We start from the raw sequence: 27,156 nt of genomic DNA on the forward strand, positions 1-27,156 counted from the left end.
AATGTTATAACAATGTGTTTAAAATCGTATACCAATGATATAACTCTGCTCGAATAAAAGCAGTTAGAAACCTAATTTCTTGAGTCAGCAGTTGGAAGGAAAAAAACTTTATAAAACAGAAAAAGCTTTTACTCTAAATAGAAATAAGGTACACAAAACAGAGCCTGTTTTTCCAAGAATACAAAATAGTCGATGTACGTAGTATGATTAGCATCTATTACAAAAACGTGCTTAGACTGAAGTCTAACCGGTGATGTAATAAAGAGCATGACTGTCTATTATCCTACAGTGAACAGTTAAATCAGCTACAGAGTGTGAGAGAAGGCTAACTTTTAACTAATACATACAAGCTACACAGTATTGTATTACCATGTAATAAAAAAGTAATGACCTACCACGGATTACAGGAGGAACATCTGTAGTAGTGGATCGTTTTACTCCTGCACTTAGAGGTCTACTTCTGAGAGATGCCGAGGGGGGTTGAGGAAGTGCTCCAATGGCCGGGGCAGACCAAGCTGGAAGGCCCACAGGCTGTGGTGTCGTTGGCAGCTGGGGTAAACCTTGTTCAGCTGGTGGCTGCTGGTAAGGGTTGCGTGATATGGTACTGTTTGGTTGCCATCCTCTTTGTTGGATACCAGGCTATGTAAAATATGTGTTACATATATAATTGCGTAACTTATGATAAAAAATAGCATCAAATTTTCTATGGGCTGCCAACTAGCAATAAAGAAAAGTGTGTGTTACATTATTGTTATATAATCTTTATTGTACTTACATCGTCAAGTTCAAACTGGTAAATAGCACCACCAAATCCAAATCGTATCTGGTCAAAAGGAGCCAACCTAACAGCAGCATTTTGAATTCTTGTATCATTTATGTAAGTTCCTTGTGCTGAGTTCAAATCTTGTAGCACAAAGCACCTTTCGTCTTCACAGAATTCTACTAGTGCATGCTGCAAATCAACACTCGCTGACTGTATAGTAATATCACAGTTTTCTCTTCCTATTGTTGTTATCTTTGGTGCTAAAGCAAGAAGAGTATCGGGGCTGCGAAGAAATCCTTTCATGTTTTTAGTTCGCCTGTCAATAGGATATAGTGTAGAGTAGACTTATTGTCACAGCTTGCTTTCTAGGTTACTTTTGATGAGAATCTGCTCATTCTATTAGACTGCAATAAAAGTTATAAAATAGCATAAACAAGTAGCAGTAATATTAGTAACTAAATTATTCTTCCGATGCTTCGATTAAATGCAACTCATTAAATATTGATCAGGCAATGGCTGCTAAGGCATGTTATAAATCTTTAAACTAAAAATGTTTTGATAAAGTTTTGTAAATGCAATGACACTGTATAGTTATAAATTTAAAAACTGAAAAAGTTTTGCCTATATGACACAAACAACACATGCTCCAGAGATGAGTTGGCTATTCCTGGTAGCCTATCTGATTGGCATCTACATAGTAGAAAGAAAAGAATCGAACTAAACTAAGCACAAATACTTTAATAAAAATAATCTTTTTCAAAATAGACTTACATAAAAATATGATCAATTATAAATTTTTTTTCGTGGGACTACATACTGTTTTCCATAGCAAATCAATTACAAAATCGCAGTAAGTAGAAAGAAAAAGTATACTACTACACAAAAGAGCGGTGAACGCTTTAAAAATTACCAACTATACATTTTCACAAAGCCAGAAAACTTTTATAGCAATAGTGATGAATACTTGATATATTAAAATAGATATTAAAATAAATGTAGCATCTAGTAATCTATACAGGATGGAGATGGCGGGTGGTTTTTGACGCCTGCGTAGTTGCCTAGTTACTGCATAACACTGTAAGTCTTAAAGCCGCAATAACATAAAGTTTTCGTCTATGTGAATAAGAAAAATTATTTATTTTTATAAATTTAAAAAAAATTAAATTAATAAATTTACAAAAATTTTAAACAATATTAATAAAACATCGTAACGGGCACGTAGATGCAATAAAATTCGGAGATTAACAATAAAAGTTTTGCCGATCGAACTACCTAATTCGCTTTTTGTATTGCGCGATTTTGATGAAAAATAATTTTTGATTTAAAAAAAATGCAATACAAAATTACAATAAGTATTTAGAAAAAAAATTTACTCAACAGAAATTTTCAACTCGCAACTATTAGATAGTTTTTGCTACTTCAGTGCGTAACAATAACTCTATTTTTTCAGCTACTCAAAACTGCGTAACTGTGGTTTTGCGCTTGCGTAAACAGAAATAGTTCTATGGCTTGAAAACTAAGACTGTTTTTCGATACCCAATATTTTGTCACATATGTATACATAGAGGTACTTTTATAGACCTAAGTTTAACTAGTTGATGTGGTGGGAAACCCTAAATATGTCAAAGAAAAAAGCTTTGTTATAGTCTAATTTTGTTCTATGTAGGAAAATTCTTCAATGTTTGAAGCATGGTAGGTTTAACCTGTCTTATTAAACTATTCGGCTAAACTTGTTTACCTCTTTATCCAAAGGCATTCTCATGCTTTAGCGCTTTCGCTTTAGGCTAGCCATAAATGTAACCACTTCTGTCTTATCCATTTCATATAGCAGTGAGAAGCTAAGAAATAAATTCAACGTGAAATGACGCACGTATTCACATCTTCTCCTAATTGGTATTTGAGCCGCATAATCGATATTTCTGACGACCAAGTAGTTGCTTATGGAGCACGAAGCGATCTCAACATATTGCAACTTCGCGCCGCCAGAGCAAAGCACAAGAACATTGTTAATAGCTCAATAAAAGCTCATGAGAAAATTGTGACGTCTGACATTGTTCATGACAGAGCAGAAAACCGCGGTATTGTAGGTTTTAACAATAAATGCAAAAAACAAGGGAACGTCATAGACAGTCACTCTACACATGATGATCATAACAGTAGAGGATGTATGAGCAACACCACTCAATCTAAATCTAATGGAGAGGTTAGGGAAGAACAGTGGCGGTCAGACTGTAATTCCTCTGATTTGTCTGCTGATGGTACTAGCAATGCCACTAATCTTCTTTTGAAAAATTCTCATGAAGGTAACTTCGGAGATAACAGCTCTTTTGGAGACACAAGCGAAGCTCCTGTAGTCCCATTGAAAGGTTCTGATTTCAATGATTGTGTACTCATTTCTACAATGACACGCTTGCATAAAGACAAGGTTACTGCTGTGCGTTTGTTGAAGCGTCTATCTGTAAATGGTGAAACAGATGGTTTGAAGCACCATTCTTATTCGCTTTTTACTGGAGCTGATGATGGAAAGATAAAACACCATCATCTGTCATGGTATGGTGATGCTTTTGTAAAGCTTCCAGTGATTACTTCAAAACTGGAGTCGGAGCATGTGCTTCCAAAAAATGCAAGTGTACATATATATTTTTCAGATACATCGCAGTTTATAAAGAACTGAGCTGAATGCAATTGTAATATTTTGTTTCAACTTGCATTCTGACACTGTTTTAGTGTAAAGTATCTTGTCTCGAGGTTTGTAATGAGCAGTTAGTGATAGGAGATGACAAGGGAAACATCACTAGCTGGCAATGGAAAACAGGACTGACCAATTCTATAAAACTGGGGAACAGTCCGATCACAGTATTGCAGTTTGAGGCAAATGATCATCTTCTAGCTATTGGGTAAATCTGTTCTATATGATATGTGCACACAGATATATTTATGCCTATTTAATAACTTTTTAGGTATTACTTTTTGTCAAATGACAGAATTGGTCAACTATTTCCTGTAACTATTTGCAATTTGTGAGAAGTAAGTAGTAAATTTAGAAGTAAGTAAGGCTGCTTAGAAGTAAGTTATCATTTTTTCAGTATTTTTTCTTGTTAATTGGTTTTATTCTGAAACTAAAAGTGTAGCAGCAATTTTTGTGTAGTATAAATATGCAGGCTTGATCTAAAGTCTTCTCATATAACCCTGTTACTTCTCTGATCAACTTCTATAAGCATGCATGCATGCATCCCACCACAATCAAACCTCTAAATATTAGGTTAATGTAATTTTAGATCTGCTTCATATACTAAAACTGTCATATATTGTGACAAAATTAATTTTTACATGGAAATACACTTTAATTAGTTTAATTTGTTCTCCAGCCCAAAAACATACTGTAATTTTTTAAAATAGGTTTTCCAAGTAATTACATATAGCATTAAAACAAATGCATCATATAATACTATGCAAAAAGGCAAGTGTAAAAGATACATTACATAAAAAGACCAAGTTCATAATCAATGACAAGAGGTTTTTGTTACGGAAGTGTTAGTACGGTAATGGCTTGCAGGTAAAGACGAGAATAAGTCACTTTAACTAGGGCCCTGTATAGTTTAACTGATTTAGCTTATATATAATTGCAACATTTAAAAACTCTGAATGGCCTATGTTGGAAATTACTCTTAGTCTAGAGTCAATATTTAGTTCAAATATTATATCATGTTGGAAAGTTTGTACGATGAGGTGGTCGTAAGTGGAGGATTGACTGCATTAATATACTTGACTGCATAATAAATATAGTAGTTTATTGTCTTATATATACTTTGTTGTACTTCTATATACATGTACCTGGATACTTCAATGAATTTCTATAGGCACACATTTTGTGTAGCTGTGTTCATTTGTGTGTATACACTGGCGTGTATATGCACAGAGATGTGCATGCTGAAAAACTAACAGCTGAAAGTGTAAATAAGTAAAATAAGTAAGGATGAAACCAGGTGTATTGGAATTACAGCTAGCTAAGCACTTGTTTCAGGATGAGAAATGGTGGCATATTTATCTATAATCCACAAATTCACCAGACTGTTGTAAAGTTGAAAGGTCACGATGATGAAATACATTCTCTGCAGTGGCGACCTACCATGCCCCCAGTTCAACATGGAATAGATGGTAAATTAGCTGTTACTGCGTTACAGTCTTTGTTTGGAATTGATGAGATTCTGTGCTATCTAAACTTCAACTATACCCTGTGTTGTCTATGACCGCAAATTCAAGTTAACCCTAGCATACATGTTACGTGCCATAAAAGCATTATGGAGTTTATCCTTGGTTAGCGCATGTTGACCATTCATATTCATCTAAAAATAAAGTTATAAGTAAAAAAATGGGTCTGGTCTCAGAAACCATGGTTAAGTCGGGGGTGTGAGATTCGGAGTTTTCTATACTAGCAGAAGGAGAATATTCTCTCAGTTGTTTTGTAAATAATTTTGATTGTAGCTTAATTACAGCAGATTTTATGGTCAATAAGCTGAATGCTCGTTCACCATTAGTGCGAAAACATAGTTCCGAGAAAACTGGTGTTAAAGTTTGAGAAACGAATACCAATGCACAATTTTGTTTACGTTTCAAAACGTCATAGCAACCAATATCAAGAAGTTGTGATATTTATCTAGATTTCTGTATTTATATCCAAAACTTATGCTGAATTTAAAAATCTAAACAGATTTTAGCTAGCTGTCATAAAAATAGCTGTATATCTAGAAGAAAATGTATTACTCAATTTTGCAGATATTATAAACGGCTTGGCAGTATCGCGATTTTGGGCACAGCCGTAGTATCACTAACAAAATCTTTGAAAAAATAATAACATTAACATATTGCACACCATTGGACACTATATAGGGTACTTCGATCTTGTAAATTCGAATAATTATTCTTATAATTAAGTCTTATAAGAATCATTAGGAAAAAATCATCATCATTCCCTTTAATTTCACTGCTTCCGACATCAGTTGGAATACCAAAGTACTCATTTAAAGTGTCTAAAATGTCAGAGTTATCTTTAAAATCGGCAAAAAAGAAACGATTACTTTTATCGGACACCATTTTTCAGTACATCCTGTTTAGCATAGCAACGGTTTTAAGGGGGTGTTCCATGGGTTGGAGACTTCTATTGGCTAAACTGACTTCAGATTCAGAAATATCACTCTTTGATTGATCCAGATGCACGTGTTACAAAAATCGTTACCAATATTATAAATTCAGTTAGTGCAGCCTCAAAGTCGGATAACTCAACTTCGTGATTTGCGACTTAACCATGGTTTCTGAGATCGCGACCCAAATGACAACTGCACTACATAAATATTTTTCACTCACACAAATTTATGAGGTCGCTGCTGCGAAAATATCAGTTTTTATTTTAGCCCCAAGTTGGACGAATCTCGTATAGAGGATTTGTTGCTGCTTTTTCGCAGATTCCAACTAAATCTTTTATTTTTTCATGTAAAATTACCTTTATGAATTTGAATAAGCAGACGTCAGGCTGTCGTTTTTTGCTCATACCAGTTGTACTGTAGGAGGGCTGGTATCGGGAAGCAAAGATCGTACCATCCGGCTGTGGAACTTGAGCACGAAGCGCTGTATGGCCACTGGTAAGGTCCCCACTCCACCTGGAGGAGGGAACAGAAGCAGGATGATTTGGTTGAGCCTAGCTTGGCTCCCAACTGGCCAAGTGATATCTAGCAGCTTCAGGTATGCACTTAGAAAGCTGTGACGAGATTGGAAAAAAATGAGGTGGATTATTTTCTACACTGTCTACGTCTGTCATTAGTGAAAAACTAGAAATAAGTCAAAAAGTCTGAACATGTCCTCTATGTACTTTGAATGTTTTTCGAAGCTTCTAGAATATCTAGGGTGATTAACACCAGCCGCTAGTCAAGGGTTCCAAATTATATATGCAAATGCTTTTACATTCTTCATTCGGTTTTGTCTCCTACTTATACAGATTATTTTTCCTATATTACACCGTATTTCTCTGACATATTTTTTCAGTGTGCAACAAGAAGAGTGGATTCTGTAACATTTTTGTGATACAATAGGCAATGACAGTTACTAGAAGTTGATTGTTTTTCTGGAGCTGTTTATTTACTCTTGCAGAGATCAAAATAAAACATTTGTGAACAATGAATAGATTACTCCACATGCTTGGAAATTATAGCTTTAAAGGAACTATAAATATCTGCTACAGATTTGACTGTTTTTTTGAGTTGTCTTACACTATTATTATTAGTGCTTGAAATTTTGCTAATAATGATTGAAAAGGTTGAGTCGCTTTCTATGTGTCTAAAGGTCACAAAGCGAATGCTGCCAATTATTATGAAAAGAAGTGTTTTACACTAGGATTAATTTTAGATATCTTCAAATGCTGGCTATTTGATTAAAATATTTGAAAGGCCTAAGAAAGACAATTGAATTGTTATAGTTTATGCTACTGAAATAGTGTAACGATGTATTTATAATCACATGATGTTTCGGTCCCTCTTGCAAACTCAGGTCTCAAAATAGCCTGTTCATTAGTGTTAATTTTATTTACCGGTAGTTACTTTTCTCAATTCCTTATTGATTGATGCCATCTTGTTACCGAATGGTTAAAAAATAATTCTCTTTTTGTTTCCTATTTAAGCAAAAAAACTTTATAAAATCAGTTACCTTTTGCACCTAGGTGCCTGTTGGCTTAAAACAATCAGTGTATGGTAGCTGTGCATTTATTTACTGATGTACCTCTATTAACCAGTGCCTAATAGCTGGGTGTATCGAGATGAATAGTTTGTAACACATTAATTGGTACCAGAATTTTTGACACTGTGTCCACGTCATTCTTTTACCTACATCGGACAGAATTATCAAAATTTTATTTTTACATTCAAACACTTCTTTCACATTTCTTTAGACATGACAAAAACTTTTTAAACTCAAACGCTGTGAAGATCTCCAATAAGATATGTTCACTAGATTTAAATTATTATCTACCTCAAACCAAACTTTCCGGCGACCTACTTTAATAGGTGGTTAACGAGCTGTTCATCACTCTGGAGTCAGCGAGTTGTTATTTCTTTTGAGTCTGTTTTTGTAATTTTTTTCATGACAAAGGTTAGTAGTTGTTCAGATTTAGGAATTAAAATATATGGTTTATTGTTGCTAATCAACTATAAAATATATATTAGTGCCAGTAGCCGGTACATAGTTTGGAAAGCTAGAGTTTAGAATGTCCGTTTTTTACCTATTTAGTGGAGAGCTGCTAGTCTGTACATTTGTGGGAAAAACTTGCCAATGGACTACACTAGTTGAAGGAAGCTGTAAAGGGCACAGTCGACTCGTGTTCACTCTGAATCTGTTTCAAGAAGGGAAAAAGTTGTTGAGCACATCAATGGATAGAAGCATAATAGTCTGGGACATCAAAGCCTCTCCTGTGGAGAACACACCGCCTGTTGAGACTGAGGAGTTGTCTGCTATTGAGGCGGAGGGTCACATAGCAAGTATGATTAACGTACAGTCAAACCTTGACATATGAGCTTAATGCGTTCCGAGGCCCAACCCGTAGGTCAATTCTCTCGTATCTCAAAGCAATATTTGTTTTACATAAAGTAACTAAATACAAATTTATCCATTCTAACGCTCTGAAAATAGCAACTAAACGCAGGTTATGGCGATGGAAACAATGATTTTTTATTTTATAAATCACCCTGTACACTTACAAAATAACAAATACCTATCTAGTGGTTATGATCCGCAATAAAATGTGACTGCTATGTACAGTACTGTATGGCGTTCTTACCTTCGCGACAGACATACCGGCTAACAACCGTGTGAGAGATTTGACAGCAACACATTTACTACGCTACACTTTTGTGCTATGCTATGTAACAAAAACTTTAAATTATGCTTAAATAAATTTGGATTAATAACCACACACTTAAAAAATAATTTTTAATCTTACGCTAAACTTAATTCTAATTTTGTTTTCGTTTTCACCTTTTATTATCTTTTTCTAGCCTGTCTTTTCTGCCTCGCTTTCACTTTTAGCCGATTTTTTTAAAACTTTCAAACTGATCCAACGAGAAGGACCGAGTGATGTTTTTCTTGTAAGTGGCCTCTCGCATCCTCGGTCACCAAACAGCCACATCGAGAACCGCCTCGTAAGCTGATGCCTCAAATTTGTCTCGTTCCTCAAGGCAAAAACTTGCTCAAAATTTTGCTTGTATCTCAATGTTTTTAAGTTAGGACGCTCGTATGACTGGATATATGCTGGTATAATTTACTTGGCTTTATTGTTTGTTAAAAATTATTTGTAGATATAACTGAACTTTTATCACTACCACTGAAGTTCGTTCATCAGCATTGCTTACCTTTGTATGGACTGCAACGTCATCGTCGTTTTACTCAGTGTCGCTAAGGATAATAAATGACTGTCTTTATATGATCATGTGGTAAACTACATGATGACAACATCGACAATAGCTGTTCCCAGTTGCAGATGTAATTAATGGTTTACTGATGTTTAAATATTTATGTACTGATTACTGATGGGAAAATACATTGCGCATATTTACATCATAAGGAGTTGTCCACACATGGTAGCGTCATTTCATTCATACTGATTATAGCGAATGATGAGGAGGGCCTGTGGGCTAGAGCTGAAAAGCCAGTGGAGAAAAAGCCAGAAGCTAAGAGAACTTGTGGCGGTCGAATCCTAATGAACATTCCTACATTTGGAGGATTCTGCTATTGCATCCGTGCATCACCTGTAGACCCAGGTACGCCAGGATGTCCTGTTATTTTATTATTTTTGTTTTGCATATTACTTGCTGGTCTGCTTGTAGCTGAGCTTGTCATTACACTGAGTGCCAACATTGTACACATATATAATATATATGTAGTATATATATCTAATATATATATACACAGCAATCTCCAAGAGAGCCAAGCCTATCACCGCTTATTCTCATCATAATCTTGAGTAATTTCTCGCTCCTTTAGCAATGCATTATTTAAATTGTTGCAATAGGGAGACTGGCCGTTGGGGTAGGAGATGATGTCATACGCTTGTGGAATGTGAATGAGGGCACATCCGCGTACAGTGTGACTAATCTATGGCAGGGGCTAAAGAGTAAAGTTAGCAGTGTGAGTATGATTTCTCTAACCTTCCCGACTTCTCAAGTCTCGAGTGCTTTGTAAACGTGGGATGCTTTTCGGAGGTGTTGGAAAATGCTTTTACAAAGATGGGTTCTCACAGCAACAGCGTGTCCTAAACTTGTGTCTGTCACAATCTGTTCCCAACATTCAATAAGTTTCAAGCTTTGCTAAAATCCAATTCAAAGCTAAAATGCAATTCAAAAATAAAATTCTATTCAAAGCTAAAATTCAATTCAAAGCTAACATGCAATTCAAAAATAAAATTTAATTCAAAGCTAAAATTCAATTTAAAGCAAACATTCAAATCAAGGCTAAAATTCAATTCAAAGCTAAAATTCAATTCAAAGCTAAAATTCATTCCAAAGCTAGATGGTTTGACAATTTACTTTTTACTACGGTATTCAGTGCTTTGCCTTACCTTTTCTTGGAAATTTTTTCAAAACATGACTGTTCATTGCCATTTGAGGGGATCATTTAGTCCATGTGTTAAGATCTCAGGCTATTACAGTTGAGAACTTTAAAGGATGTTGGGAGGCTAGTAGGAAGTTATTGGTACCTTAAAACACTTTGATTCTCTACTATTTAAAGTTGGATCTGTATAGCTCCATGAATACTATTAAGGAATCGTTATAATCACATCCTGTCTCATCCTTCTTCATATGCAGGTTGCCTGGCATCCTCTAAGTGAAGGGCACCTAGCCTATGGTACTGAAGATGGCAGGGTGGGCGTCTTCCCAGCCCTTGGCAAAAAGGCACCCATCATATGTGGAACTTATCATCAGAAGATGGTTTATGTTGTAGCTTGGGGACCTCAATTACTTACTGATGGTAAGAAATAACTCGCCTCGCGCTTTCTATATCAAAAAAGCATTTATGTCAGTTAATGTTATGTAAGCAGTGCTCTTCTAATATGGTATTGTAGGTCATATCTTAACTGATTGCATGTTTAGGCACTTTTGTCTTGAAGCATGTTAGGCGTAATGTTTATAACCAGTCATATGACTGATACCTCCATAGGTGGCACCTTTGATACTGGGCATGGATAAAAGAAAAGGCTTACTACCAATTTGATTAAATTTGTTTTATGGTTTAGCAGTGAAACCGCAAGTTAAAGGTATAAAAATGGCTTGCTCATATCAGCCTCTAGTAGAGTAAGCTCTATACCATTTTGTACTTTATACTATTTTGTACTCTCTACTGCACAACATAAACAACATCACTGCACATGCTCCAAGCATATGCAGACCTAATTGCGGTTCTCAAATGTTGTCTCGCCGGTGAAAGCTTTTAGAGAAACAAAATTATCATTTGATTGTTTGCTGGCCAGAGATTTTAATGACACTCGCGGCTGTAGAAACACCCCTTTGTTTTATCAATATCTAGCACAATAAATTTTCTCATCAAAATTAATGTAATGAAAGACTTTTAGTCAGCAGTCAAGGAGATTGATGAATATGCAGCTCAGAACCTTGCAGAATACTTCACTACAATTGATATGATTTACGACCACTTTTTCGCGCCTTCGCTATTCTATGTAATATAGTACGGTCATACCTCAACATAAGAGCTTAATGCATTCTGGGACTGACCTCGCATGCCAATGTGCTCATATCTTAATGCAATATTTCTTATATAAATAACTACCGGTAAATACCAATTAATTCATTCTCGTACTATGAAAAAATCACCTAAAACAGGATATTCTGTTGGAAAAAACGTGTTTTTAATTGTTATAATTCAATACTTATGCTCACAAAGTAATAAATACCTATTTAATGGTTATGATCTGCAATAAAATGTAACATTACTATGTACAGTACCGCATGGAGTTCTTACCTTCCAGACAGACATAGTGGCTAATCGCCGTGTGAGAAAAACTTGATAGCAATGCATTCTTTCTTGACACTACGTAACATAACACAAACTTTAATAAATTTAACTTACTAAAGCTAAGTTTTAACCTTTTACTCAACTTTATTTTTGTTTTCGTCATAATTTCTTATCCGTTTCCAGCGCTTTTTGCCTCGCTTTCACTTTACCTTTTAGCCGATCCTTTTAAAACTTTTGAACTAAGTCAGTGAGAGGCGATGATGTTCTTAAAAACAGCTTATCGCATGCTTGACCATTTAATGGGCATGGAGAACCGACTCGTATGCTTGTATCTGAAAGATTTCTCATATCTCAAGGCAGAGATTTGCTCGAAATTTTACTCGTATCTCGATTTTTTGTATGTCGAGGTATGATTTTACACAGACAATGCCATGTGGTGAGAAGGCAAGCTTGTATTGCTGACCTTTGAAAGGCTAGCGACAAAGTTGATGTCTTCAGCTGCTGCCATGGCTTCTCTCATGTTTGGAATGAAAACTGATTGTTGTAGAAATAGATCGTCTGTCTTATATAGAATAGTCATGTTGTAGGACAAGTTGACACGAACGTTATTTTCTCTTTTAAAGTTTAATCATCCTCGCCATGTACACATATAACTGTTAGAGGTATACTCTATGTGCTGCTGGTGCAGATAGAGGTTTGAGATGCAGTCTCTAATATAGATGCAGTGACTGGCCAGTCGTTGAATGTCTACAGTGTGGGTGATGGAACAGTTCTCATACACAATATCGCAAAAGCATCCTCTGAACCTGCTAAAGATTTGAATCAACTTCTGTCTAAATCAAATCCAACTCTTCCAGCCAACAAGGTCCGAAGTGAGATCTGCTTTTCTCAGAATTTTAGCCTAATCTACCTCGGCAGCGACGACGGGTAAGGCTGGTGGTGTTGCTGTGGGGTGTTCATCCGTGTCACGTAATGGCTCATTTTAAATTGCTGTTTCCTTTTCATGCCACTTCCTTTGCTGCTGGCCTCCTATATGCAGATGGGAGGATCTCTTGAGCTCTTTGAGAAGGTGCTAGTAATTTTTATAGCGTAGCAGCTATAAAGTGCTCCTAGTATAGCATCTACCTATAAAGTGCTCCTAGTATAGCATCTACCTATAAAGTGCTCCTAGTATAGCATCTACCTATAAAGTGCCCCTAGTATAGCATCTACCTATAAAGTGCTCCTAGTATAGCTTCTACCTATAAAGTGCTTCTAGTATAGCATCTACCTATAAAGTGCTCCTAGTATAGCATCTACCTATAAAGTGCTCCTAGTATAGCTTCTACCTATAAAGTGCTCCTAGTATAGCATCTACCTATAAAGTGCTCCTAGTATAGCATCTATCTATAAAGTGCTCCTAGTATAGCATCTACCTATAAAGTGCTCCTAGTATAGCATCTACCTATAAAGTGCTCCTAGTATAGCATCTACCTATAAAGTGCTCCTAGTATAGCATCTACCTATAAAGTGCTCCTAGTATAGCATCTACCTATAAAGTGCTCCTAGTATAGCATCTACCTATAAAGTGCTCCTAGTATAGCATCTACATGTACCTATAAAGTGCTCCTAGTATAGCATCTACCTATAAAGTGCTCCTAGTATAGCATCTATCTATAAAGTGCTCCTAGTATAGCATCTACCTATAAAGTGCTCCTAGTATAGCATCTATCTATAAAGTGCTCCTAGTATAGCATCTACCTATAGAGTGCTCCTAGTATAGCATCTATAAAGTGTCCATAATTTAGTGTCTATAAAATGTCCATAATATAGCAGCTATGAGCTCTAATCTGGTATGAGAACTCTGACCAGATAATAGACATACGCAACTATGGCGTATTTCATAGACAGTGAAGTCCATTCAAAGATAATGCCATAAGCTTCTTGTATCTACTAACCTATTGCTATCGTACATGTTGCAACTGTTAGACACATTCAACTCATAGACATAATGCCTAGTGACCTGACTAGTTACTATAACTAGCAACTACATGTATGTTACACAGGTCTGTGATGATATTGAAGAGATCTAACCTTCAGTGCATATGCATGATAAAAGTTGCCTCCAAGCTGGTCAATGCCATCAGGCTACAGCCAGCTGCAGACGACGGCAGCGCAAGATTAATGGCTATAGGCAGCAATGAACATCATGTAAAAGTTGTTGATACAAGTCGGGTTTCTCAGGTACTAACAGGTGAGTGATTGGAGACAATGTCTTTCCCGTCTCCATTGGATGCAGTCCCTCTATCTTTTTATGTGGTACATGCTACATAGCTAGACAACAGTACTTGCTACATAGTGAGACAACAGTACTTACTACATAGTGAGACAACAGTACTTGCTGCATATTACACTACAGTATTTGCTACATAGTGAGACAGCAGTACTTGCTACATAGTTAGATAACAGTACTTGCTACATAGTTAGATAACAGTACTTGCTACATAGTGAGACAACAGTACTTGCTACATAGTGAGACAGCAGTACTTGCTACATAGTGAGACAGCAGTACTTGCTACATAGTTAGACAACAGTACTTGCTACAAAGTTACACAACAGTACATGCTGCGTAGTCGCGCAACAGTACATGCTACATATCTGCATGATACGATGATCATAGTAACTGGAGGTTGACTGGTACTCTGATACTCTTTGCTCGTAACCTGGGGTTGTCGTGTAAAAAGTTTGTTTGAGAAATTTAAAGAAAAAATGTTGTGTTAAAAGGGTTTTCTTAAAAGATTATAGCTGATGATCTTTTGAGGCACATTGATTTTAAGAGTTGGCAAAGTTTTATTATGTTGAGCAGCTTCTAAGGAACCATGAAAGAGAAAGTTGTCAACCTGAATGACTGCACAAAGTGGGTGTGAGAAAAATAGTCTTAAAGACAGGAAAATACAGTTTGGTGTAAAACTTGTTGTGCATTAGCAATTTTCTTTTGCACAATTTGGGGCTTGTAACAAATAATTGTTGTCCGCAGGTTGTATAATAAGTAACATGTTTGCATTACTACTTGTTACAAAATGGCTTCCATTACTGGCATTTCAGTTGTAAAGCTAAAGAAATCTATAAATTTCTTTGTTAAAGTAATAAAACAATGAAATGATATTCTACTTGACATCTTAGAGATCTCTAGTATTCTCATTAGAATACTATTTTTAGCACTTTTTCACTGTAAGATAATATTTTATGACTTATAATTTTCTTAGCACTATTTTTAGTGCTGAAATATTTATTTTTTCTCGTATTTATGGTCACAAGATTCCAAAATAATTTTTAGTTTACAAATTTCTAGCTGCTGTTCTCTTGAAATACACTAATAGGCTGAAGTAGTGCAAGACATTTCAACGAACGACAGTCAGAAGTCGTGTAACTTGAAATGAAACATCGCAAAGATTAGTTTGATTAAAAAGTTGTCTAATGGTAGTGTGTAAACCTTTTAGTTAGGCAGCTAAAATATAACAACCTACTACAAGGTTATCATATTTGTTTATAAAATGAAGGTATTTCTGATTTCTTTATGAATGTCTGTCTCTCTTGTTTCTCAACTGTTAGGCTGTAGTAGATGAATTCTTGTGCATTAGCTAAAGCCAAACTTATAATCTTTTTCTGTCTGCAGGGTCATGGCTGATTATTCAACTGTGCCTAAGCTTTTGATTTAGCTTTAAATAGTGTAGACTCAGTGGTGAGTAGGTTCAGAGGTGTAGGTAGTGATAGAGACACATGTACAGGAGTGTAGACTCATTGGTGAGTAAGTTCAGAGGTGTAGGTAGTGATAGAGACACGTGTACAGGAATGTAGACTCAGTGGTGAGTAGGTCCAGAGGTGTAGGTAGTGATAGAGACACATGTACAGGAGTGTAGACTCAGTGGTGAGTAGGTTCAGAGGTGTAGGTAGTAATAGAGACACGTGTATAGGAGTGTAGCCTCAGTGGTGAGTAGGTTCATAGGTGTAGGGATGCTATGTGTAACTTATTATAACATAAACTATGTGAAGTTTAAAGTGTCTTAGCTCAGATGTCTTAATATTTTCATGTTTGTTTTTCATTTTCTTTTCAACTTTCACCAGTTTTTCATTTTTGCCTACAAAACTGATGATTTAAAAGCATTGAATTTTGTCAGTCGAAAACTACTTTAGGTATAAAATGAAACAGTTGCTGCTGAAATTTCACGTCGTATGCGGAAAAGTTTGTATGTCAAGGGGATCATAAGTAGAGGTTTGACTGCATAAAGTTAGAGAACTATTCACACCAAATTTGACAAGCTACAGTAAAATATGACAGGAGTTGTCTGCTCTTCTCCCAATGATGTTTAAGCTGGCTGAGCTGCTAATTAATCTTCTTTTGTAAGTTGTGTCTGTCCTTTTTGAGTTGTTTGTCAGATAGGTGATTTACTAGATTCTCACATATTCTCTCTCTTGTCCCTGGCAGACACTGTGCCTATCATCAATGAGGCAGCAGTGACACTAAAAGGTCACAAGGCACGAGTGACTGATATGTGCTGGTCAAGCTTCAGCAGGCAGCATCTCCTTACAGTGTCATACGATGGGAAAGCCTTTGTGAGTTGTCTCCTCTCTATCTATTCACCTGGCAATGTATGCGTTTTCTAGTCTGTGAATAAATTTATAATATTTTGTGACTCTCGTGCAGAAATTCTTTCCTATGACTGTTCTGCAGGTTTATTGTTGTACTGCTTAGATTAGTGCATGCTGGCCTTACGAAGGGAGTCTCTTGTGCTTTAGCTAAGCACTTTCAACAAATCAATTAATGCTTTGAGTTAATATTTGGAGAACCAATTTGGATGTTATGGGGCTCTGAACATACTCATTGCCTAGTCTGAAAAGCTGTAGATTTTGTCTTTTATATGGTTACATGTCCGTATAACCGTATATGATCTACAATATTAAAGGGCGCTCTTGTTGTTACAGTCAAAAATTTAACATCTAGTTGTCTCACATTGAAAGTGAAACAAGTTTCACAGTGATAAACTTTCAAAATTGTTTCATTTTGACAGTTTAACCATATTTGCTGTGTACACACATAGAAGTGTACTCCTTGCGCTGCTTAGTGTAAATGCACTATCATACTACTCTATTAATAAATGAAACCCAGAATACACCTGATTTAGTTAAGAAACTAGTCCTGTTTTTGAACCCTCGGATTGAGGCCAACTTTAATATTTGTTCCAAGACTTGATGTGCTATGCTGATTATAGCTCTGTAAGCCTTCCGTAAAATAATACCCACACCAACTATGTGGCACGCCACTTTTCTGTAGGTATGGGACACAGTCAGCGGCAGCATTCTCTCTGAATACAAGTATCAACACGGGCATTTGCTGACTTGCCAGTGGAGCCTCCTTGATTCGGATCTAGTCTACACCGGCTCTGCTGACTGCTGCCTTCACTCATGGCGACCCTCGCTATACAAGCGACTAGCCTGTGAGCCCAAGGATGCGGAGGCAGGAAAAGGTTGGTGATGTAGGTGCCTCGACTATGAGGGGATTTGTCACAAGATCTTAGTGGAATGAAATGACTGTCAGAGATACACGGATAACAAGGCTTAATATCTGTCTGCATTGCAGGTGATGCTGGGCAGCAGGACACTGCATTGGACAGTGAAGAGATCGAACGACTTATTGAAGAGAAGAAGAGATCATTGGTTGCTGAAGTCGGAGAAATCAAAGGTAAGTTTTGATACAACAACTAGTGGTCACAGGCTAATTCAACTTGTTGAAAGAAACCTTAGTCACACACAACACGCGTTAACATATATACATGTTTCTAGTGAAAATGCTTGTTAGCTCATTCCTTACTCCCAATGACTGGAGTTGCTGGGCCTCCAAACACGATTAGCAAACACGGTTAGCAAACACGATGAGTCACACTTGTTAAACCTTTGGATGTCTTCTTGTCTTTTTGATATAGTTAAATATTTGATTTTCTACGAAGTATTTCTTTTCAAGTATCAAGGATGTGACATGTATTTGTGAGGTATTCTCGTGGAAACCATGGAACAACCGTGGTTGAGTGGTTAGTGCGCTGGCATGTGATCAATAGGTCAGTGGTTCGAATCACAGTAGAACCGTTAGGGGTGTTAGGAAGGGCATCCAGTCACAATTGCTCCTGTGCTCAAATGTCATGAGCAGATGGTCTTTACTTACCCGTGCAGCACTTAGGGACACCTCTACAGTTCTAAGTAATATTCCCTTATATTCTATTCAATCTATTTAGGAAGCGCAGTGGTCAGTTAGTGCTGGCATATATTCAGTAGGTTAGTGGTTCAAATCATAGAAGGACTGTTGGTGTTAGGAACTGCATTTAGCCACAATTGCTACTGTGCCAAATCCTATTGGCAAATGGTCACAGTATACCCTACAGGATGAAAATATTTGTTGGATTTAATAATTCGCGAGTTCGCGTACAGTACAGAATACAGTATCCATACAGAATCCACGAATAATTAGTTTTATTTTTAACACAAGGGAGAATAACTACTATCTCAAATGAAAAACTAGCTGCTAGGCAGAGTTAGTAAACGTAGCTGAGTTCCAAACTTTTTTAAAATTTTCACTGGGGCTTTGAGTTAAGCCCATTGCCAATGCATCACACTTTACAAAATTTTCAAGGTTGTCACAAGTTATTCGGAATTTAACACGGCATCATCATCGAAAAAATCTCCTGCAGCTCTTTACGTTGAAAAAAAATCAACTTACCAAAAGTTGTTGGTTCACCAAAGGCCTCCAAATCGATAAACATTCATGAAAACCTCTGGATGCAGCCATAAATTTATAGCTTAGCATGATCAACATAAATTTCCTAGCTAAATAGAAACCTAAACACGTGGTATACACACATGAAGGTTTTACTCTATTGCTAGCTGCTTTTACGGGTTAATTTATTGACGAATGTCTTCATCCGCGAATAATTTGGTTCGCGAATATGCTTAAAAGGACAATTTTTGCGAAATTAAACTCCGTGAATAATTTCATCCTGTATTTAGTTTCAAGATAAATCTGGTTGGGAGTAGTGTCATACATGCAGCAGAGAGGGAATAAATCTTGATAATGATATTGAAAAATGAAAATAAATAATTCACTTAGAAAACAAACAGCCGCACCAGTATATGTATATTTATAGCTTTTTATTGGCATTGGTAATAATCAACAAAATGATGTTTTTCTCCAAAATAGATTTTGTAACATTTCCTACCCTTTCTTGTTACCTTTTTTTATTGATGAAGAATAATTTGATTATTTGTTTTAAAAGGCAAAAAGTTTTACCATCTCGCTAATGCTGGTTCAGGCAATCGGCAGCCGATGTTCAAGTCGTGCCTGTTATCTGCTGGTAATTTATTGTTTGAATGGCAGCACTTGGGAGTTATCCTTCCACAAAAGTGTGAAATCCATTAATAATTTTATAGTTGAAAGTGATGGGTGAAATCTATTTCACCATAGTTAAAGCGACTGTTGTTGAATCCTTATTGGTTCTCTAAAAAACTGCTAAAATCTGAATATTTATTATTACATCTGACAGACCCAGCTTCTTCAAGTTCCACAAGCCATCCTGAATCAAATGAATCACTTGAGACAAATCCTACAAAGCAATCACTGCCCACAAGATTGAAGAAAAAGATGGGAAAAACCCTTTTTCCAAATATGACTGCTGCAACAAAGAAAGGCAAAAATACTGAGATAGATGACCTCATATATCTACAAACACAGATTAGTGGTGAGTCTGGTCTATAGAGCCGTATGCTCAGGTGCTAGCAGCTACTGTAATTAGAACCAACACTGCAGCCCTACCTTCAGTCACAGTTAGTTCTGATAACTAGCTTATTTTTTATCCTCGTCTGTATTATTTCCATTCTTGTTGCATAGCATGCGCCTAATTCCAAAACATATCACTGTTACAATGCATATAATGTACATTTACAGCTGATATTATAAGTCATGACCTGTAACAAGTATTTATGGAATTGTCCTAGGAGACAGTCATTAGTCATGTGTCGATTTATTTCATTTCTTAGCTGGACAGTCAGTTACAAGTAGTGAAGGTTATGAACACCTCGGAATCTTTTCTCCTGAGAATGAAGAGGATATGTCTCGATTTTTGGAAAAGGAAAGTGAGTATATTCCTCTACTCTCTTGGTTGTCTCACACATTTGTTTAGTAGTACCTGCTATTTGTAATCATATTTCGAATCGTCAATCTGAAAGCCGTGCAGTGGTGAAGTAAGACAATTCAACAGCTGTATAGTGGATGCTATGTTTTGGCATGGACTAGCAGTTGCTTGTCATTTATTGCTGTGTGTATAGGCAATCAGCTTGTCATGCAGGATTTGTGGATTCTAGTTGCTCTGGCAGTTAAGTAAATAAGAGAGTGTCTATCAGAGCTAACGTACTGATGACTTTACTATACAGAGGAGACACTCTGGAGAGATGAAAATTTTGAAGGAGCGGGATACATGTGTCTATGGCAAGGTAATGTTGAAGAGTCGTTGAAAAAGGCAGCTACAGCAGGTGCTCTCACTGACTGCCTCATCAACTCAGCATCTATGTGTGAGTAGATATTCCTTGTGACACCATGGGTTTAGCATGCTTTTCTTTGTGCATATTTCCGACTGACTCTGTTGGACGCATACATTTTAACAAACTTTTTTGTGCACATTGCTTATTCTATATCGGCCGTGTCAATCACCTTTAGCAATATGCAGTTGCAGTCATACTTCGACTTACGAGCTTAATGCGTTCCAAGACTGAGCTCGTATGTCAATTTACTTGCACGCTGGTGCAATTTATTTATATATAGAACAATTAAATATATATTGATTAGTTTCCATACTTTAAAAAAATGCAAATAAAACACTCAAAACAAGATATTGTAACAGAAAGAACATGTTGGTTATTATCCTAACTTACCACAAGCTTTTAAAAAGCAACAAACCAAATATAATGCAAGGAAATGTCATTAATTTAAATGTAAAATTAAATACATACAATAGCAGCTAACGCTAGCATTTGCCAGAGAGGGAGATATCCTAGGGAGTTATAGAGAGTTATCCTTCATTACAACAGTTGACTTAGATAAACTTGGATTTTATCAGTTTTAAAAGACAAACATAGAAGCAAACCTAAAAGCAAACTTTCATTTTTAACTTAACGTAATTAAAATTTCTTCGGCGTTCATAGTTTGAAGTTTCTCGCTAGTTAACTAATTTGCCTTTGTTTCGCTTTCACGACTAGCCGGCCGTTTTAAGATAAACCTATCCGAGGACGTTTGCCTTTGTCACCCTTTCAACATGTTGCCATTAGGACGAACACAGGTGTCGTCACAAATGGTTAATATACGACCACTAGCCAATTTGTCCGAATGTTTATAGTTTTAATAGATAGCACCCGGCCTTTTCACATAGCATCGTTCAGTTACGCTGTCACCGGCCAATTGTTTATTTTTTATCCAATGCCTGAGCAGTCTCTCCATCAGCGGTCGTGAAGATCGCTGCGCCGTTTAGAAACTATGGTTAGTCCTTTTGCGAACTAAATAAATGCCCTGAATATAATCCCTCTGTTTGATAATTGTTGATGTATTTCTGTCATATTGCTGAGCTAGCTCAATCACGCATACACATTTCGCATATTTTTCAATAATTTTTTGTTTAATATCAATTATCATTTGCTTTTTCTTTGCATTATTTTTCATTTTACTGGCAAACTTTCGGTGTACGTACAGTACTTTTAATTCACATAATTCTGCACTGAAAATCGCGCACAAAAAAACACAGTACAAAAGTATAACCTGAGCATTTGAAATATACAGAGTTATGCTGTTCTCATAAAACACCTCCGGCATACTTGGCAACTGGCTCACGTGCTCGTATCTCAAACATGGCTCGTATGTTAGTGCTAGAACTTGCTTAAAAGCTGGCTCGTATCTCAAGTTTCTCGTACGTTGGAGCACTCGTAAGTTAAGTATTACTGTACTTGAGTTCATAAAGCTAATGAGGCCCTTTTCAGTCAGTTTACTTATACCCTAATGAAGTTTGCTGTATGCCTATCTTAAAAGGTCCATTAAATAAATATGTGGCCATTCATCAGTGAAGTGCTAAGTATTGTCATAGTCGCCTCTTGTGGACAACCTATCAGCAGGCAACCTATCAGCTGATTGTTACTTGTCATAAACACTTTCTGTAGGTAATATACAATGTACACTCAAAATTCAAAAAAAGCTAACTGACAACAATTGCAAATGTTGAGGTACTGCAGCAATTTATTTGTGATTTTTCATTTTTAGCATCTGATGTGTTATTCCTGTAATGAATACCACTTTTGGCAATAAAATTGAGTAGGAAAACTCTCAGGATAAGCTTGAAAAATTTTTGGGTATGGTGGAATAGGTGTGGTCCAGTGGTTATCACACTGACCTGCCAACTGTGTCGGTGGTATGAACCCCGTCACGGGATGATTATCACACTGACCTGCCAACTGTGTCAGTGGTATGAGTCCCGCCATGAGATGGTTATCACACTGACCTGCCAACTGTGTCAGCGGCATGAACCTCGTCGTTGGACGGTTATCACACTGACCTGCCAACTGTGTCACTGGTATGAACCCCGTCACAGGATGTCAGGAAAAACATCTGGTTGCAAAGTACTCCTGTGCCCAAAGGTACACCAATCATGTTGTCAGCATGGTTGGTTGCCAACTCCACTACCCTGCGATAATTCTGGCTAGCCAGTTTTTTCTTGGGTGTCCTTGCAGATCTTCAAACATGTCTGGGGGGCAGGTGAAGTACAACTATACACCAGAAACCTGATCTCGCGAGCAATACATTTTTTAAACTTGTCACACCATCTCGTTCAACTCTCAGTGTCTAATTTTGGCGGCAACGCGCTGTCTAGCTACCAATGAAGTCATATATCGGCTTCCATTTCATTTCAGTCCTGCTGGGTGACAATAAAATTACATATTCTGCTTTTTTACGTTATGTAGATACACAAGTTTAAATGGCTTATCTTATTGACAATAATTTTTGAACATATCAATATCTGTTTGTATGGGTTAAGAATAAATGGAGAATTCCATGATCTAGAAACTGCAATACTGGGTGATTGCAATATAATTGCATGTATTTACATTTGTGGCAAAATATGGTTTATAATCAGTTTATTATTTACTGTTTATATTTTCAATAATTATCGCAGTCCGTTACCGTCTGAAACGTCAGTTAGAAACTATTAAACCATAACTGCCACGAACAACTTTTATCGTGTTTACTAAGTAAATCAGACACGCTGATTCCGATTTTGTACTCAAAATAAAGATTAGTCCACTAACCTTCAAAGTCATTTAGGCTTTTTCAAAGCGTTTCAATATCCGTTTCGAAAACAACACAATTGGCATTACAAGCTTCGCCCATAAATATGTGACGAAACCTAGCTTTTTCAGAAACGGAAGTTAGGAATGTTTAGTCCGATTTAGAACAATAGAGATGGGTGTCTTAAAACCCATTATTTTATCTAAATCCTGCCTGTAAAATAGTTTCAGTTTTTTATGAAAGGGATATTAACTATTTAAAATTGCTCGCAGCTTGTTACATGACGTTTAAATAGGCTGGACGCTGAGAAAAATGAGCTCAAAAAGCGCGGTTTTATCACAAGCTAGCGTTGTTATCGCGCTTTTTAAATATGCAATGCTAAATAGCTTATTTACCTTTCAGAAAAGACTGATATTATTTTTAAGGCTGAATTTAGATATTAATGGATTTTAAAACATCCATCTCTATTATTCTAAATCGGTCTAAACATCCCTACGTAACTTCTGTTCCTAAAAAGTTAGGTTACGTCACGTATTTGTGGGCGGAGCTTGTTATGCCGATCGTGTTGTTTTCGAGACCGATATTAAAACGCTGTAAAAAAGCCTTCATTACTCTGAAAGTTAGTGGACTAATCTTTATTTTGATTACAAAATTGGAATCAGCGTGTCTGATTTACCTAGTAAATACGATAAAAGTTGTTCATGACAGTTATGGTTTAAAACGTACCGCATGTTATACGAGTGTATTGCTGACACTAAACTGTTTTTGTATCTACTACTTAATGTTCATTTAGCTTTTGTTCTGTTTACTATGCTAAACCTGAGGGCATTCAGATACTGGTGTCACTGTTGTTATGCACTACTGGTTACCTACAGTGTTACATACAGCTATGTAAAAGATAATTTTATTTATAATTGAAGACACTTGCCATAGGCTGTCATCTATGTATGTATTAAGTATTAATTGTGTTTTTAGGCAGTACTCATTGTCATTTGAATTCACACTTCGTTACACTAGTAACAGCCGTTATAATGCATGTATTTATAGTGGGTTACACAGAGTGGATCAAGTATTGCAAACTGTATGCGCAGCAGTTGAGAGGAGAGAGACAAGTGCACAAGGCAAGTGCTTACCTCTTGTACGCCCATGATGTTGAGACAGCTATTCTATGGCTCACAGAAGACAACCTCTACAGGTGCTACTTCGCTTCATGCATCTGCCATAACAACTTTTTAATCAACTGCTGATGCTCAAATTTATTAAACACAGTCAAACCTCTACATCTGCTTTGTTCGTTAATACAACTGTGAAGCCAATATTCTCTTACAAATATGATGTATTTTGTTTAGTTTGTTCTACACCCCAAACATTTATGGGTAATTTAAAAAAAAATTACTGTAAGTAATTACAAATAGCATTACAACAAATATATTATATAAAACTATGGAAAAGTTAAATGTAAATAATTACATTCTATGTGAAAAACTAAGTTGATAACCATTCATCAACAAGCGAGGTTTTATCATGGCTTCACTTTAGGGATATGCGTAGCTAGTGTAGGTTCGGCAATGCATAAGCTTGGATGATGGTGATAAAGATATGCACGCAGCGTTAATTTAGAATAGGTAAATTTTAAACTACCGTACTTTTCAGACTATAAACTGCACCCCTATATAAGCCGCATCTGCTTTATTTTCCAAAAAACGATAATAAAACAATACATAGGCCGCACCTTTGCATAGGCCACAGAACTCAGGACGGTGCTTTTTAACGCGGCAGCAACTTTCCTGTTTAAAACGGAACAGTGCCTAACGGCACTGTTTCGTATTAGCTGACGCTTTTTAACCTAGTGCCTAACGGAACAGTACTGTTAGGCATTGTTTCGTATTTTCTTTCACTGCTAGAGGTGCACTAACCGGGGATTCTGGTTAATGCGCCCTAGCGGTGAAAGTAAAAGCCACAGAATAGCCGCACCCTTATATAAGCCACATGGCTCAAATCGTCAGAAAAAAGTAGCGGCTAATAGTCCGAAAAGTACGGTACCTTTGCCTGTGTGTTTTTTACTATTTTTATATTCCAAATTTTTATCTGTTATAATTTTTTTACCTTTACTTATAAATTGAACTTCATTGTTGGAAAGTTGTTGTATATGTTGGAATGATCATCAGTAAAGGTTTGACTGTAATATGTTAAGGTAGTCGTAAGTAAAGGTTTGACTGTAATATGTTAAGGTAGTCGTAAGTAGAGGTTTGACTGTACGCTTTATGCAAATTTTGAAGTTATGTTTATTTAATATTCAATAGAAAAACCTTCCTGATAATTTGAATGTAAGGTTTTGCACATGGGCTAATTTTTGTTCATTCGATGTAGGCACTACGTAATGCGCATGCAATAAATAATGCATAAAATAAGGTAGTGCGTAATGCATAGACTATTAATATGTAAAGCATTCAAATACCATGAAAACAACATTGTTCATGCCAACAGAGAAGCCATATCAATAGCCAGGAGCAGATACCCACCAGCTGACACAAGAATATCTAGCCTCTATCAGGCATGGGCAAAGCAACTCCGCAGGGATGCCAACTATGAGACTGCAGCAAAGTGGTGTGTCTCTATAGATTTTCTATAAGTCTAGCCCATTGCACATTTCTATAGCTATGCTTAATTTCACTAGCTCCATCTATATTTTATATGCATTGCTTGATACTTATGCGTACAGAATGCCTGGATGCTGTTATCCTTCTATGGAAGTATTAGTTCTTGGCATATTATGGTTTTATAAGGATTGATAGCTATTCAGGATAGTGTTTAGTGACGCTGTTGGACAGCGGATTAATTTGAAATTATTACCCTTGGCCATGTTGCTAATACTTATACTAATACTTATGCAGTATACAACATTCACTAATCAATGTTTCATCATCTTTTAAAACATTACAGTTTTGTGTCGATAGCAGATCCCCTTTCTGGCCTGGGTTCCCTGAGCAGACGGACGGGTGGAGAGAGTGCAGTTAACGCGATAAAGTGAGTGCAGAAGTCACTTAGTTTATAATTAAGATGAATGTGTAAACCAGACACATGTTCGGAGATGCCCACTCTTTATCATCTGTGTGAATGCAGACTCGTATTGATAATGGCTACTACTTCCCAACAAATTGATTTCACATTTTCATGTTAGACTTTCGAGTACATGCATTTGATCTTACCAGGTTTGCGATGAGTTCTAGTGAAATGGCTGATGAGATGATCGTAATGTGTGACTCCCTCACCCGACAATCCCTCCTCTCCGGCGACTATCAAGTTATAGAGGACCTCTGCTCTCCACATGTACAGCTTCATGTAAGTCTGTTTATACAGTTTCAACTGGTTTTCCACTGGTTTACTCGTTATTTTTAACAGATGTAGTAGATAGCTGAGGCAGACCTTTGCTGGCATTTTTGTTTTGGAATGGTCTTTCACATAGTTTGTTAAACTTATAACAGCTGGCCTTGAACTTGGCTTTCTTTATGTTACTTTCATATGATTTTATGAAACATTTCCATGCGTAACACCTGTACTGAAACCTATTGGAAACCACTTATACGTCTTTGTGTTCAGTCTATCTCAGTCATTATTAGAAGTCTCTCACTAATCTGAGCAGACAGCAGCTGTTGAAAATTTCTTTTAAGTTTTGAAAAATAACAAATAAGTACACTAAATGTTGGTTCAGACAATATCACTACATGTCGGTGTTAATTACGTAATATTTCGATGATAGTCTGTAATAAAAAAGTTCCCACTATCACAAACCCATCCGATTTTACATCAGTGAATAGTCTGCAGCGTAGCATTCTCATTATAAAATGCAGCCTCAGAAACGATGAAATACTAGTCCCGCAGCAACTGTCATAAAAGAAAATATAGATCGAGCAGTCCGCAACGACCAATCACCATCACTGAAGTGGTGCACATCGCACAAGATGTCGTGGATGCTTGGCGAACTATCGGGAAAGTTTGACAGCTGCAGACTTTCTTGACCTATCCGTGTTGCGTC

The 27,156-nt window shown here is 36.6% G+C and overlaps 3 protein-coding genes across 3 annotated transcripts in view; 1 reads left to right on the forward strand and 2 right to left on the reverse strand.

The window, feature by feature from the left end:
• Nucleotides 1-1,071, reverse strand: part of LOC137405385 (forkhead-associated domain-containing protein 1-like) — a 31,120-nt gene extending 30,049 nt beyond the window's left edge. The window contains exons 1-2 of the mRNA XM_068091625.1: nt 776-1,071; nt 396-639 (exon numbers count right to left, since the gene is read on the reverse strand). Coding sequence (XP_067947726.1) covers nt 396-639; nt 776-1,066 — 535 coding nt within the window. The 5' untranslated portion in view covers nt 1,067-1,071. The remainder of the gene's footprint in view (nt 1-395; nt 640-775) is intronic.
• The window catches only part of LOC137403636 (charged multivesicular body protein 1B2-like), a 233,842-nt gene that overhangs the window by 149,968 nt on the left and 56,718 nt on the right, over nt 1-27,156 (reverse strand). The window lies entirely within an intron of this gene.
• The window catches only part of LOC137405188 (gem-associated protein 5-like), a 30,389-nt gene continuing 5,857 nt past the window's right edge, over nt 2,625-27,156 (forward strand). Inside the window, exons 1-20 of the mRNA XM_068091415.1 lie at nt 2,625-3,386; nt 3,491-3,660; nt 4,788-4,921; nt 6,328-6,502; nt 8,039-8,286; nt 9,415-9,564; nt 9,816-9,931; nt 10,609-10,771; nt 12,493-12,700; nt 13,819-14,006; nt 16,239-16,366; nt 17,085-17,277; nt 17,391-17,492; nt 19,342-19,536; nt 19,835-19,930; nt 20,228-20,365; nt 24,168-24,315; nt 25,608-25,727; nt 26,064-26,147; nt 26,333-26,462. Of these exons, the coding sequence (XP_067947516.1) occupies nt 2,625-3,386; nt 3,491-3,660; nt 4,788-4,921; nt 6,328-6,502; nt 8,039-8,286; nt 9,415-9,564; nt 9,816-9,931; nt 10,609-10,771; nt 12,493-12,700; nt 13,819-14,006; nt 16,239-16,366; nt 17,085-17,277; nt 17,391-17,492; nt 19,342-19,536; nt 19,835-19,930; nt 20,228-20,365; nt 24,168-24,315; nt 25,608-25,727; nt 26,064-26,147; nt 26,333-26,462 (3,648 nt within the window). The remainder of the gene's footprint in view (nt 3,387-3,490; nt 3,661-4,787; nt 4,922-6,327; nt 6,503-8,038; nt 8,287-9,414; nt 9,565-9,815; nt 9,932-10,608; nt 10,772-12,492; nt 12,701-13,818; nt 14,007-16,238; nt 16,367-17,084; nt 17,278-17,390; nt 17,493-19,341; nt 19,537-19,834; nt 19,931-20,227; nt 20,366-24,167; nt 24,316-25,607; nt 25,728-26,063; nt 26,148-26,332; nt 26,463-27,156) is intronic.

This window comes from Watersipora subatra, chromosome 9 (assembly GCF_963576615.1).
Source record: "Watersipora subatra chromosome 9, tzWatSuba1.1, whole genome shotgun sequence".
Lineage (NCBI taxonomy): Eukaryota > Metazoa > Bryozoa > Gymnolaemata > Cheilostomatida > Watersiporidae > Watersipora > Watersipora subatra.